The following is a 16,348-nucleotide window of genomic DNA, read 5'->3' as shown; positions in this document are numbered from 1 at the left end:
GTCACGGCCAACTGTATGTCGCACCATCTCGGGCAAGATCGTTTGAAAATGTTAAGATCCAGATACACCCGAATGGTCGATACACAATGACAACCTACCGAGCTCGATAGCTGCAGTCGCTTAAGTGCGGCCAGTATCCAGTATTCGGGAGATAGTAGGTTCGAACCCCACTGTCGGCAGCCCTGAATATTGTTTTCCGTGGTTTCCCATTTTCACACCAGGCAAATGATGGGGCTGTACCTTAATTAAGGCCACGGCCGCTTCCTTCCCATTCCTAGGCCTTTCCTGTCCCATCGTCGCCATAAAACCTATTTGTGTCGGCGCGACGGAAAGCAACTAGCAAAAAAAGCAAAATGACAACCTACTATATTGTATGGGAAGAAATGTAATAAACTACATTACGAATGAATCAATGATTATCTACCGGTATTAAATATTCATAAAATAATTGAAAAGGGCAGGCAAAACAGTACGATTACGACAGGCATTTCAAGGCGAGATGTCTGACCTGTTTATATCGAACCGGCTCCATGGCTAAATGGTTAACGTGCTGGCCTTTGGTCACAGGGGTCCCGGGTTCGATTCCCGGCAGGGTCGGGAATTTTAACCTTAATTGGTTAATTTCGCTGGCACGGGGGCTGGGTGTATGTGTCGTCTTCATCATCATTTCATCCTCATCACGACGCGCAGGTCACCTACGGGTGTCAAATCAAAAGACCTGCATCTGGCGAACCGAACATGTCCTCGGACACTCCCGGCACTAAAAGCCATACGCCATTTCATTTTTAGTGCGAAGTAGCACGAGTCCACTAGGTTGATTTTTAAATGCCTTCAGGAGGAGCTGTGATAGTTGCGTTGGCACTTGAACGAATAAAAAATGTTCCAAGAAACAGCGACGAATGCGTGGAAAGTAATGGAAAAGTGAAAGAACCTAGAGTTGAAGTAAGTGAATGTAGAATATTGGTTGTGTTTGGTGTAAATTCGGAATATATTTTGTGCTGTAAAATAGTGTTAGGACTTTTTACTTTATATAAAGACAGTTTAATTACAAAATAACGATACGTTATATCACATTAAGTACTTTAAAAACTTCATTTCAGGATATCGATCACAGTCCAACTAGGTCAGTACCTACCGACGTATTATAGAAAATAGAAGAAGGCCATTTTGACGAGTCTGACAAAGATAAAACCTATCATCCTGAACCTAAACCTTATTCTCTGATGATGCTAATTCATAGCATGAATATTATACATTATGCAGGTGACCATCTTGATTTTCTACTGATTTATAGATTAATCTATATTTAATAAAATACTCAATATTACAAGTATTTTCAAACAGTGGTAAAAGTTCATGGACGTAAAGAATAAACATTTTGTTGTGCTTCACTATATAGTTTTTACGTATTGTTTACAGGAATGAAAACAATGAAACATAAACATAAAATCAAGAATTGGGAAAGGAATTCTCCGAAGAAAAAAAAATTCAGGTCAGGAATTTGTCAATGGTGCAGATAAACCCATTCTGGCTAGGACACTTAAACTATCCTGGGATGAGAAATTTCGGCTTCGATGTAAATCTAAAGTAAGTGAGAAAGACAGAAAGAGTAGCATAAATAACTTCTGGTAGTTAGGTGACATCACCAGTTAGATACATTTTATAGCAAGCAGCAGTGAAAAAATTTGGACCTGCCTACAAATATTACATACAGAATATACTAGCGAACTTAATATAGCCTATTGCCTTCGAATTGACAATGGACGAGTAAGAGTTTGCAAGAGGATGTTCATGTACTAGGTGTAACTGAGTGTAACAAGAGAGGTAGGCATGGGAAGCATAAAAAATTATGATCAAATTCGAAGTGAAATGAGACGACACACTGAATCATTCCATCGTATAGAATCACACTATTTTCTGGCACAAACGCGCCGTGAGTACATTGATGGAGGACTTAGGTGCTATGTATAGGCTCTATCTTCAAGACTGTAAGGATAAAAACCCGCAGAGCGGCAAATGTGTACAGTCAGATTTTTGATGAAGACTATAACATAAGTTTTTATGTTCCAAAGAAGGATCAGTGCAGTGAGTGTGAAACTTTCAAACTTGCAACTGACGATGTCAAAGAACTGCTGAGATAAGGTTATGAGAAGTACATAGACAGCAAATTAAGCAGTAGGGAAGAGAAAGAAAAAGACAAATTGACTGCTACTGAACTGGAATGTGTAACAGCCTTTTATGATTTACAGGCAGTTCTAAATGCTCCTGAAGGGAACATTATTCTTCCGTTTATTATAAAACAAGGCTGTCTGTTTACAACTTCACAGTGTACGATCTAGGAACTTCTGACTTTTGTTTGCGATGAAGAAGAGATTCCAATGAAATAGGTCGTGTGTTCGTGAATTTCTTAAAGTGTGTTGCCTATGATATTTTATTCTGATAACTGCTGTGATCAGAATAAAAAATATATAACTTCACCGGATTTGCAGAGAGTGTTAGATGAAACACTGATTATTCTCTCTATAACCCGTAAACGTCTGCCTTTGTTGCGTAGCGGTTATCTTATCGCTATTAGCTGCTGTCCTCGGGGGCCCGAATTCGATTCCCGGTACTGCCAGAAATTTAAGAAAGGCAAGAGGGCTGGTATATGGCTAACCATGGTACGTGCAGCTCACTGATTCATTCACAGTGTGATCAAAAAGCAGAAGAAAAGGACTGAGATCTGCACCCATTTCCTGCGCAATGGATAACAATCATACACACTGCTAAGAAGACTGGAAATCCATCAGTCAAGCAGATGGAAACTGATTGTTTTTGACTTGAAGCTTTTAGCTAGTCAAATAGGCAGCAACTTCAACAAGAATGAGCCAGGAGAACAAATTGTATAGAGTGACATCTAGGTGATACAAGTAAGAAAGAATGCACTATTCATTGTGGAATGTACGACATCCTACGGCGAAGAGTTTCAACAGATCAACACAAGGTAGAGGAGTCATTCCCAGACAAGATCCTTGAGAAGGATTATAAGCAGTCTGCTCTCATATCTGAAGCCAAGAAGAAGGATTTAGTAACATGATGTGGTGCTAATCATATTCTGTGTATGTATCATCAGTATTACGGGAACATGTTCACAGGAAACACCAACAGTTCCGCTAAGGAGGTATTTCCTACATTTGAATCTGATGGAAGATGAAACGAGGAGATTGCGATCCATTGCGCAACAGATAGCTCATAAAAATTATAGTTTCCACTGTAAAAGTAAATTGTATTAATGTTCTCCTCCAAGTTATGTGACATTACTTATTCAGAAGAATAAAGAAGCAAAGAATCATCAAAATAATGGCAAACTGTTTTAACCATACCTGTCGTAACTATTACCAATTTAAAACCAACTCAAAAGCCCCAGCATTTGACTGGTGTGAAAATAGGAAACCACGGAAAACCAGTTGAGGGATACCGACAGTGAGGTTTTAACCCACTATCTCAGCCTATTAGCTTCTGTAAAATTATCATTGTAAATAGAATGAAAACCGTTTTTATCTTGTAAAGATTTATTATTATCTATCGTGTTTATATGTTTGTACAATACCGTGCAAACTGGCTGCGTGGTACGGGCCGCGTGAATGTAGCTTACATTCGGGCATGCTGGGCTTGAAACCCACCATCGACAATACTGAAGATGGTTTTCCGTGGTTTCTCTTTCTCGTACCAGGCAAACTCTGGGGCTGTATCTTAATTAAAACCATGGCCCGTACATTCCCAGTCCTAGCCCTTTCCTATCTTATCGTCGCCGAAAACATAATCTGAGTTACTGCGACGATAACATACTTGAGAAAAAAAGAAATATTTGTATGGTTTAATTGCTTTGCCCGATATCGTTTTATCTACCGATATTCCAAACACTCGGTAGTAATAATAATAATAATAATAATAATAATAATAATAATAATAATAATTGTACCGGGAGGTACACCCCTACGCCGCACTTTTAAATCTTGCGACAATAAAACCTCCTCTATAGGAGAAACACTGAACTTAAAACTAGACCTCCTTAAACTTTTGCACAGAAGATGTCACTACCTTAATTTTGTGATTATGAAGTTGCCTGAACTGCATTTCTACTTGTTTTGTTTTCCGTTCTTCAAGAAGTGTGGACATTCTCTCATAGATGTCTCTGCTAAAAACTATGATCATGCACCCTGGTGCGAAGTTAAGGAACTTTTTTGAAGAAATTTTGTATTCATAAGTTTGTCCTTTACTAAATTATGTTCATTCATTTTTGGGTTGGCAATATTGACCTTTTCTTTCCGCCAGTTTTGAATTCAGCCAATCCCTAATTTCTGTAATTAATTTTCAGCCTATCACAGGTTTCTTCTTCGATCTTGAGTGCAAACTTTGTATCCTCCAATAAAATTCTGTGGGTGTGTCTTGATTATTCATGGAAGGTCTCGAACTTTCCCCGAGGGTTCATAAACTGCGGATTTTCACGGCTCTTGGCCACTCGATCAACATCTAACTAAGTGTGTGGACGTGAAGGAGGAGGCGGGTGGTGCCTCTTTCATCAGGCAGCAGGTCTTCAGCAAGGTAATGGCCATTTAACGTCTTTATTTCTTGCTAGCTCGGCAGTTTAACCCGCGGGAAAGGTCCGAAATCTTTACCATGTAACCTACATTTCTAAATATGTAATTTTCTGCCGGTTTATGTAAAAACTTAATTAAATCTGTAACTGTGATTCGGGGATAGAGAGTGATTCACCCTCTCGAGCTCCCCTTCATTTTGGTTTGAGGTGACTACGTTTTGGTAACTGATTTTCTTCTCTTCCTTAATGTCTTAAATAATTCTTATACGAGTCACCTCCATAGTTTGGGAATAGCCCCTGTTTCATCGGCCTAGTGCCGTTTAGGTTTTAAGAAGCTACATAGAGGAGTGTAAGAGTTCGCCTCCTTTCATTTTGTTTTCGGGCCATTTATTTATCTGTTATTTCTTCTACACGAGGGCCCTGTAGGTTGGGTACGAGATACCCCTGTTTCATTTTTGTATGTTGTGCCTTGATGGCCAGTAATAGTAAGTTTCTAATATTGCCTTGAATAGGCTTGAAAAACTGAGAGCGTGTCAGCTCTTTTCTAGTGTTGTTGGAATGCCTCTGGGAGGCTTGACATTGTAAAGTAGGAGCAAGTGCTTCAGGTTATTAGGGTATTTCTGCCCTTGAACAAATTTGAGCGTGGAGCTAGGAGCTCGAAATTGTAAAACTAGGGGCTTGTAGACCAATAGAGTTAAAATTCTTGGATCCAGTTAAGTTTTGTTGTTATTGATTGTTAAAACTCAGAAAATATAACCTTGTTAAAGTTTTAAATTAACTTTGATTTGGTAGTTAGACCCATTCACCCCGGCACCTTCTTTCCCCTCTGTTTATCCACCAACCACGGTAACAATAATAATAATAATAATAATAATGAGTAATCAGAGATCGAGCAAAACAATTCTAAACCTTGCTCTATCAATAAAAGTAAAACCAATTGGTTACTCGAAGTTGGAAAAGATATTCAGGAAATAAGCATCACAAATGGCATTCTGTTAGACAGATCTAAGTTCAGAAAATTAGTCGACAATCACCACTTTACACACCATCCAAGCACTACCACTAACAAAAGCTGGTCAGAAGATCGCAGGAAAAGCCACAGCGAGAAGATGAAGAGATTTTGGGAGAAGAAAAAGGCAACATCAGCTAAATAAGTTCAATCGCGCTCCTTAGTCGGGCAAAACGAATAATAATAATAATAATAATAATAATAATAATAATAATAATAATAATAATAATAATAATAATAATAATAATAATAATAATAATAATAATGGCTAATTTCCTTGTCTTGAAAGATGGGTCCGTTAAATAAAACTTAAAATCAACCTATATTTCATTCGTACTAAGAAGTATGTCTGCCTCTGTGGTGTAATGGTTAGCGTGATTTGCTGCCACCCGCCGGAGGCCCGGGCTCGATTCTCTGCTCTTCCACGAAACTTGAAAAGTGGTACGAGGGCTGGAACGAGGTCCACTGAGCCTCGGGAGGTTAACTGAGTAGAGGTGGGTTCTACTCCCACCTCAGCCATCGTCGAAGTGGTTTTCCGTGGTTTCCCACTTCTCCTCCAGGCGAATGCCGGGATGGTATGGTGCCTAACTTAAGGCCACGGCCGCTTTCTTCCCTCTTCCTTGTCTATCCCTTCCAATCTTCCCATCCCCCACAAGGCCCCTGTTCAGCATAGCAGGTGAGGCTCCCTCGGCGAAGCAATGGTCCTTCTCCCCAGTTGTATCCCCAGACCCACAGTCTCACGCTCGAGGACACTGCCCTTGAGGCGGTAGAGGTGGGATTCGTCACTGAGTCTAAGGGAAAAATCAACCCTGGAGGGTAAACAGATTAAGAAAAAAGAAAGAAAGAAAGAAAGAAAGAAAGAAAGAAAGAAAGAAAGAAAGAAAGAAAGAAAGAAAGAAAGACTAAGGGCTGGTTTACACGGGTAGAGTAGCGAGGCGAGTAGAGTGAATAGTAGAGCTACTATAGCATCGTGTAAACGACTGGGATAGTAGCAAGTAGAGTAGGGTAGCTAGTATGCAGTAGAGTAGAGTGGGTTTCCGCTGTGGTAAAGTAACTCTACCACTATCCTACCCCCTCCACCGGAACCGAGCTCCGAGAGCTGGCGGAGAAGGCCGAGGACGCTCGATTTTTCAGTTGGCGCGTCATTCGCCTATTCCATGTGTGTACTGTCGGTATTCCGCTGAGTACACTGAGCATTTTTGTGCGTTTATTTGGTGGCAAAACCAAGTGTACGGAAGAAGAAACATGTAAATTTGTAGAACTGACTGTGAAAAAAGAATGCTTATGGAACATAAACAGCATTATTTACAGAAACTAAAATATGAGACGGGCGGCGGAAGAAGACTTGATTACGAAAATGGGTAAAGAGTGTTTTGGTTTTATGGAACTTAAACATATTTTCTTTTAAATACGATGTGATGAACCCGAGTGACTTAGGCCCATAATTAATCATGATTTGATTGATAAAATAATATATGGTACATTTATTGAAATACAGAAGTGTAGTTGAAAATATTTCATCTGTGTAATGTCGAAATATGAGCGAGGAAGGACGACAGACTGGAGCCTGACGGATTAGCTCGACACAACAACATTTAGCTACTTCACAGCAGGGGATCTCATTAGTTGGCGAACAAGGAAATACAAGTCCACAAATAAGTCTTGGTCAGAAAGAGAAAGGGGGTAGGTGATACAAAGGAAGCTCGCAACATGAGTAATGCGCTGGGATATTTTTGGCAGGACGGAGATTCCCGTGACGTCATGGAAAGCTACAGCGGTCGCGAGGACATTCGCTAGCCTAGGTTCGGGCAGGTGGAGATTTAAATCACGTGACCGCTTGTCGGCCAATCGCTAAAATTTGATGGAAGACCCAGGGATACCATCTTAAGGAATGATGGATGAGATATTCTCGTAACTTCAAAAGTAATCAGTAATAAATTATTGTGAGTACACGGATCGATGTAATGAATTTATTAGATGTCACGCATGGAAAAATAATCAATAATTATTGGCAAATTAAATAAATTGAAGGCTGGATTTCTTGGAAACCAGACAGCTTGAATGTCATTGGCTGGACGAAGACCACGTTGTAAGGGACGCGTCCAAAGGCGCGAAATGTGAGGAGCTAAATCCACCCGTATCTCCTAAATCTGTGATCGCCAGGAGTTCATATTTAATCCAGCAAATATGCTAGCGGAGTGGATTAATTTGATGTAAATTTTAACGTCCAATTCGGAGTGCAAGTACCGATATTAAAAATCCACCCCCTCCCTCAGGGGTATGACGTCAATGAATCCGCGAGGGAAAGCTTCATCCATATATACGGGACAAGGGATCCTCGCCAACACACTTGAAATGAAGCTCTGGAGTTGAACCGTCGGTCGTAGCTAACTTAGAATTCTACGGGCGTACAGTAATTCAACATTTAATGGCGCGAGCATCCGCCAGTGTTTAGAAAATGTGATCGCGCTCAAGCAACATGAACTGGAAATAGTTAACGTAGGACAGTGTTTGCCAGTTATAAATATCAGTGAAGTAAAGTAATTGCACTGTAAGAGAGTAATATAAATTGTACCACAATAAGTACGTAAATAACATACTGTGTGACGAACAGTACTTTAAGGGAATAATAGCCTGTACTTTGCAATATCGAACCGCTCTCATGAACACTTCAAGAGTGCCGTATGAAACGGGCGTATCGCGTCGGACGACATAAATCGCGACGGGCGTAAAATTTGACACCTCGTCGTACGTGTCCAGGTCCATTGTGCGATAATTGGACGAAGATTAAAATAGTGTAAAATATTAAATTTTTGGGTCTAGGATATTCATTTGTTGTATAAAAGTTAAAGTGTTCAGTGCTAACGTTGTCAATGGTGGAGTATCGTGATAATTAAGGTATTAGTGTAAAATGGTAATGTGCCAGGAAATCTTTTGTGGAACTACGCCATCAAGAATGGAGGAGTAAAATGCAGAGAGGGGCCGAAAGGAGCCTCTCATCTGCAAAGCTGTAATAGAATACCGAGACACTAAGATGAGTACATAATATAAATAATATTTGGGAAATGTTATCGTGATGGGAAAAATGGGAATACTTTGATTAGACTTGGTTACCTTCTGTAACAAGATGAGTCGCTTAACGACCCCATCCTAAATTTGTAGCACAGACAGTAGTAAATATAACAATGTAAATAATCGGGTCTTTTTATGTATTCAGTTTGTTGGAGATGTAAATTTTGTAGATATAGGGTAGTACGTTAAGTCATGCATGTATTCTTATTTTCTTTGTAGTCAAAAATAATTTTCTTTACATTTGATTTTGGTTATGATAGTTAAATAGACCCGATATGTGTTTTTCTGTTTGTCATTTTAACGAGCGATGTAATGACATTGAAGGAAAGTCCAGCCTCGTCATACCAGTGGTGTTTTGTTAGTATGTTCATATTTTCAAAGTGAAGTTGTTAAAATTTGGGAGAAGCGATAATAATAATAAAATTTCCAAGTAAATCATATCTGGATTGATTAGTGCCAGAATAAATCGAAATTGTAAAAGGGGTCATGCGTTAAACATATTAAGAGTGGACTACCGTGTAACAGGCGAAATTAAATGTTTTTATATTAACCTAATAATAAATATAATAAAACTACTTTTTTAGAAGAATTTTTTTATAAATTGGATATAATAATAATTCATGTGATATCGGAAGTTTAGTGAGCCGTGCGTAATAATAAAGTCAAGTGATCAGGTGTTGAGTTTATCAGGAATCATTTAATGACGGGATGTCGTTTTTAATTCGGGATTAAAGTGTGGTAATTTAACTTGATAAATTAATAATATTGAAATTTAAGATCGGTCTAATAATCCGTACATGTTAATGAACGTGTGGTTTAAATTACGGTCCAATATTTTTCTTTACTTATAAATGCCGTGTCTTAAATTTGCAATTCATTAGCCGGAACACGTAGGACTAATATTACGAAACCATGATTGTCAAATTTTGGTAAATATAATTTCAAGATGTTACGATTATTTGTGGAGAACGAACTAAGGCGTAGATCAAAATGAGATAGAAAATTGTTAAAGAATCTGCAGTCAGATAATAAAAGGTCGTACGATGTCAGAAGTGAATAAATAAGTCAGTTGATATTTCTGTGAGAAATAAATGAATCAAGGAATATTGAGATAGAAAGGGATATAAATTCCGTACGAGAGACACTTAGGATATAAATGAGTGTAAAGTGTACGGGCAGTGTCACAGAGAAATACTGAGTTACGTAGCGGGTAGAATTCGAACCCGTGACAGCATGTATGAAATAAATAGACTGCACCGCTATTCGTTGAGATACTACGGATCTAAGGATAATGAGAGTTCAGAGTCCACATAAACGATCGTATAGTGTAATCATTGTAATGACGAGCGATGACAATCATGATGTCGTGATAATAATAATAATAAATATTGCAGATAAAGGATTGGACCACCTTATTAAATTGAGCGTTGATAAAGATGTTAAACGGGAATCTAAATGATAATATGCAACCGATAATAATAATAACAATGTAAGGACGATGTTAAATCATCGCGGTCAGATTAATAATAATTGTCATAATAATAACAGTAATGATGACGTTGGTTGATCAGTGAAATAATTATAATTGCGACCGATATCCTAATGCATTTTGGCGGAAGTGACCGGTTCATCAATAATAATAATAATAAACTCTTGAGTGACGTGAATAATAATAATAATATCTTGAGTCACCTATGCATTAATAATAATAATAACCACAAGAGGGATATAATAATAATAACAGTAATAACCATCTGTGTTTGCGTCCCGCATAATAATGGCGATATTAATCAAACGTGACAGTGCCAGGAACCGTTGAGTATAATAATAATAATAATAATAATAATAATAATAATAATAATAATAATAATAATAATAATAATAATAATTTCAAGGATGATAAATTTCGGGGATGAATGAATATTCTGACGATAGTTAATTAATTAATTGGTGACAACATCCCTCTACTCGTATGTTTGAATAATAAGAGTGAGAAATATTATAGTCATTTGTTACCTCGTTATCGTACGGTTTCCGCACGGTATTTCCCACCGCTTCTCGTTATCTCATCTGTGGCAGTAGTCTACTGAGGCTACTTTGTAACATTTCAGATCATGTGTAAATAAAATATAAATGCTAATTCAGTGGTATGGCATCAGCTGGACATCGTAAGATAGGAACTGTCCGTGTAATCCATTTTTCGTAATTCACGAGAAACATTACCCAGTCCGAGTACCGGTCTCGGAAAAATGTATATAGCCGGGGTACATCATCTTAGTTAAATCGGGAAGCCGACCGTAACATGGGTTATGCTCGGGCTCCCGATAGAAGGAAGCTATATCCTTGAACAACGGTTCGATTCAAATGGAATCGATCCGTAAGTTATACTAAAAATTGTAATTTCTTTCAGAAGCAACCCAGCAACATATTGATACCACTTGCGGTATAGCAAGTGATTTATTTATGTAACATGTGTGGAAATTTAAATATCGTTGCTAAATGTATCAAAGTTTCGTACGTCGGATGGCGTAATAAACTGCTCCTTCTGGCAAATTATTTCAAAGGAAACCATTCTCATAATCTTTTTATTGTAGTTAGATGAGACCCATTTTAAAGTTAACAGTCACTTCCTAGTCCTATCATGGAGTCCTTAAATTCAAGTTTACAATCGAACCTTCCCCATTTTAATATTAAATTGCTCCGTTCATTCCCGTGTTCATTTATGCCGCTATATTTTTATTTGATGACTTAAATAATGAACCGACACCCCTGAGATAAATGCTAGTCTGGGACTCGGGAGGTGGACGGGTGCAGTACCTACAACCAAGAACTGACGAAAATTCGTAAATCCAAGAAGTCTGGAGGTGGTGCCGCCGACATCTACACTCCCTCTCTTAAGTAGTTTAGTAAAGTATAATTTGCAAGGTAATACTGAAAGCCGTCCGTCTCTGTGGTGTGGTTAGTGTGATTAGCTGCCACCCCCGGAGGCCCGGGTTCGATTCCCGACTCTGCCACGAAATTTGAAAAGTAGTACGAGGGCTGGAACGGGGTCCACTCAGCCTCGGGAGGTCAACTCAGTAGAGGTGGGTTCGATTCCCACCTCAGCCATCCTGGAAGTGGTTTTCCGTGGTTTCCCGCTTCTCCTCCAGGTAAATGCCGAGATGGTACCTAACTTAAGGCCTCGGCCTCTTCCTTCCCTTTTCCTTGTCTATCCCTTCCAATATTTCCATCCCCCACCAGGGCCCCTGTTCAGCATAGCAGGTGACACCGCTTGGGCGAGGTACTGGTCATCCTCACCAGTTGTATCCCCCGATCCAATGTCTCATGCTCCAGGACACTGCCCTTGAGGCGGTAGAAGTGGGTCCCTCGCTGAGTCCGAGGGAAAAATCAACCCTGGAGGCCCTGGAGGGTGAGCAGATTAATAAAGAAAGAAGAATATTAAAAGCCACAAAGTAACATTATAGCTCAGTGATATGAAGGGGAGGTGCGCCTTTGGAGGTCAAACAAATGCAGGTGTATTGTCCTATAATGGAGAACAGACCTCCCTCCTTTCGATGGAAGAAGGATTTTAAAAATACATAAACCTACAACAGTTTCGAAGATGCAACAACAAATATAAACAAGTGTCAGCTGGATTATCCCTTTAGATTAAGGTTTCTCAAGTTTCAATGTTACACAGCGTGTTCATTATGTGTCTCGACGTGTTTAAGTTAGGCAATGATGCAGAACTGTGTACCTTAATCATATTAATAATATACATAGGGATCTTCTACCTCGTATCACATTTTAAACAATAATAGAAATGTCCACAACAAATAGAATAATTTTCTTATTTTGTTTGGAATATCCAAAATAATTATTGTTTACAGTACAATGTCAGGTCTTGAAACTTAATCTCTACACCTGGGCCGTACAAGCAACGAACAAACGAATTATATAAATAGATCAGTAATTGGGGTATTTATGGCAAAGAAGCTACTACAAATTAGGCCTACACCAGCGTGATTTACAGTGTACTGATGGCTATTATCTTTGGCCAAGAACTTCAGAGTCACCTCAAGCTTAAATCTCGGTGTTATTGCATTTCTCATCACCGTGTTGTGTCTTTGAATTTGCGGTGTTATAGTATCTAACAGTATCTGAAAGTTACCAGGCTTCGATCTCATACACTTTCTGTATTCTTCTTTATACTCTGTCGCAAGTTCTCTCAGAATTAATGTTGATGCCCCGAGTGTATCTCTCCTAAGCCAGCCTCTTACCCATTCCCTTCTTTCCTCATTTGCTTCTTCTAAGCTTCACTAACCTCTTGCATTATTGTTTACAGTACAATGTCAGGTCTTGAAACTTAATCTCTACACCTGGGCCGTAAATGCAAATGTCTTTAAACTCTTCGTTACGATGTGCTTGCGTCTTGACATGGTGCTACTACTCTACTCTACTGTATGACTCTACTCCCGTATGAACGATACAAGTGTCAACTCTACCAGACAGTGGTAGAGTAGAGTAAAGTGGCTGCTCTACTATCTACTCTACTCGCCTCACTACTCTACCCGGGTAAACCAGCCCTAAGAAGCACATGGAGGCATGTGGAAATAGAGAGATGCAATTATTAGTATTTGCAGACTATACAGCGGGTTTTTTTCAATTTGCTTTACGTCACACGCTGGTTTTTTTAAAATTTGCTTTACGTGACACTGACACAGATAGGTCTTATGGCGACGATGGGACAGGAAAGACTTAGGAGTGGGAAGGAAGCTGCCGTGGAATTAATTAACGTACACCCCCAGCATTTGCCCGGTGTGAAAATGGGAAACCACGGAAAACCATCTTCAGGGCTGCCGGCAATGGGGTTCGAACCCACTATCTCCCGGATGCAAGCTCACAGCCGCATGTCCTTAACCACACGGCCAACTCGCCCGGTAGTATCTATGATAATCAGCGCAGAGGGAAAGCAAGACCATCATGATATCAAGAGCAGAAAGGCTGAGCATGGAGATTAGCAAAAGGGTAAGTACCAAAAAAGTAAAAATGAAATGAAATGGCGTATGGCTATTAGTACCGGGAGTGTCCGAGGATAAGTTCGGCTCGCCAAATGCAGGTCTTTTGATTTGACGACCGTAGGCGACCTGCGCGTTGTGTTGAGGATGAAATTACGATGAAGACGTCACATACACCCAGGCCCCGTGCCAGCGAAATTAACCAATTATGGTTAAAATTTCTGATTCAGCCGAGAATCGAACCCGGGTCCCCTGTGACCAAAGGCCATCACGCTAACCATTTAGCCATGGAGCTGGACACCAAGGAAGTGTAAAAAGATAATATACAAAATATATTATTCACCCATATTGATCTATGCGGCAAAGACCTGGACTATGACAAGTAGGGACGAGAGTAGAATTATTCTTCTTATTCTTCTTTATCTGTTTACTTTCCAGGGTCGGTTTATCCCTCGGAGTCAGCGAGGGATCTCACCTCCAGCATTTCAAGGGCAGTGTCCTGGGGCCTCAGACTCTGGGTCGGGGATACAACTGGAGAGGATGGCCATACCTCACCCAGGCGGCCTCACCTGCTATGCTGAACAGGGAAGATTGGAAGGGATAGACAAGGAATAGGGAAGGAAGCGGCGGCCTTAAGTTAGGTTCCCGGCATTTGCCTGGAGGAGAAGTGGAAAACCACGGAAAACCACCTCCAGGATGGATGAAGTGGGAATCGAACCCACCTCTACTCAGTTGACCTCCCGAGGCTGAGTGGACACCGTTCCATCCCTCGTACCACTTTTCTAATTTCGTGGCAGAGCCGGGAATCGAACCCGGGCCTCCGAGGGTGGCAGCTAATCACACTAACCACTACACCACAGAGGCGGCGAGAGTAGAATTCAGGTCATCAAAATGAAATACCTAAGAAGTGTGATAAGAAAGACAGAGTGAGATAATAAGATGTTAGGAAGTCGGAATAGAAAACCTAAATGAGAGAATTGATAGGAATAAACTAAAATGGTTAGGACATGTAAAGAGGAAGGAGGAGAAAGGAATACCAAAACAGATTATGGAGATAACGTTCAAGGGAAAGAGAACGAGAGAGAGATATAGAACAAGGTGGATTGATTCAAGAAAGAGGAGTGCAAGAAGAAGAAACTAGGACTGAAACAAAATGATGGAAGAGGAATGGTGGAAGGAGAGAGAGGAAGGTGGAGAAGTGTCATAAATGCGACGACCCAGCAGAAAATGGATAAAGGGAAAGAAGGATGAAGATAAGTAGGAATTTCACAGTGAAATTGTGTAATACGCTCGACGAATCAAAATGATCGCAATACACACATTAGAGAGATCTGAACGGCGTTCGTTCGCTTAACTCGCTAAGGTGATGTTTAACTTAAAAGCAAACTGAAGTATTTCATGCTTAAAATTTCAACAGTCACGAGTATATTCTTGCGGTAAATTATGACAAATAAGACCTTACCTTATTAAAAGCTCCAGGCCTCGAGAACATGAGGACGAACTTGGCGAGAGATGATGAAGCGGCTGGGGTTCTGTCTTGATCGAGCGTCCAAATCACCGGCATCGCCAGTAGGAGAAGAAGTGGAAGCTGAGTAGCGTACATCCTTCCTGTGTGTTACTTGCTCTCCTGCAACAGGGAAAGTAAGAGTCATTGTTAACTCAACCTTCTTCAAATATCGTCAGCAGGAAGAACATCGTAAAACTGAACAGTTTCTCTCTACCACGAAGACGTGCGGCTGAACCATTTCCCCCACCACTAATATACGTGAAAGTGTCTAGGAAAATATTATCATAGAGTGTGTGGTGTAATTAAAACAAGAACTGGTCGAGTCTTGAAAAATTTTGACCTACCTCGGTTAGAGGACAGAATCATACAGTGAAACTTCACCTTGTTTTCAAATACATGTCCTTGACTTAATAATAATAATAATAATAATAATAATAATAATAATAATAATAATAATAATAATAATAATAATAATACCGTAATAATAATAATAATAATAATAATAATAATAATAATAATAATTAGAAGAAGAATCATACATAGACCTACAAACATACAGACATACATACGTGTTTATTACAGACCGTTATACATTTCAGCGTTCAGTCTGCGAACCTCTGTGAATTTACTAAACGCCTCCACAATCCTCTATATGTAACTATCTCCTTGGCCTCGTTTAGATCCATACCTTTCATCTTTAACAACATTAGAAATTGAGTCTAACCATCGTCGTCTTGGTCTCCCTCTACTCATCTTACCCTCCATGAGCGAGTCCATTATCGTTCTCCTAGGTAACCAATCTTCCTCCATTCGCCTCCCATGATCCCAACACCGAAGCCGGTTAATGCTTACAACTTCATCGATCGAGTTCATTCCTAACTTAGCCTTTGTCTCCTCATCCCGATTACCCTCCTGCCACTGTTCCCACCTGTTTGTACCAGCGATCATTCTCGCTAACATGCCAGTTACTTCTAACTTATGAATAACATATCTTGAGTCAATCCAGTTTTCACTCACGCAGAGCAAAGTTGTTCTTAAAACAGACCGGTGTAAAAATAATTTCGTCCAGGAGCTGACTTCTTTCTTATAGAATGCCGTACTATTCATTGCAACTACAAGCTCATTGCATTAGCTTTCCTGCACCTTGATTCAACCTCATTCACTGTACTGCCGCCCGGTTCCAT

General features: G+C 39.8%; 1 protein-coding gene across 1 annotated transcript in view; it reads right to left on the bottom strand.

The window, feature by feature from the left end:
- LOC136872786 (uncharacterized) overlaps positions 1–16,348 on the bottom strand; it is a 159,812-nt gene that overhangs the window by 127,223 nt on the left and 16,241 nt on the right. Inside the window, exon 2 of the mRNA XM_067146627.2 lies at positions 15,120–15,284. Within this exon, the coding sequence (XP_067002728.2) occupies positions 15,120–15,260 (141 nt within the window). The 5' untranslated portion in view covers positions 15,261–15,284. The remainder of the gene's footprint in view (positions 1–15,119; positions 15,285–16,348) is intronic.

The sequence above is a fragment of the Anabrus simplex genome, chromosome 4 (assembly GCF_040414725.1).
Source record: "Anabrus simplex isolate iqAnaSimp1 chromosome 4, ASM4041472v1, whole genome shotgun sequence".
Classification (NCBI taxonomy): domain Eukaryota; kingdom Metazoa; phylum Arthropoda; class Insecta; order Orthoptera; family Tettigoniidae; genus Anabrus; species Anabrus simplex.
This window is presented reverse-complemented; position numbering and strand designations above follow the sequence as displayed.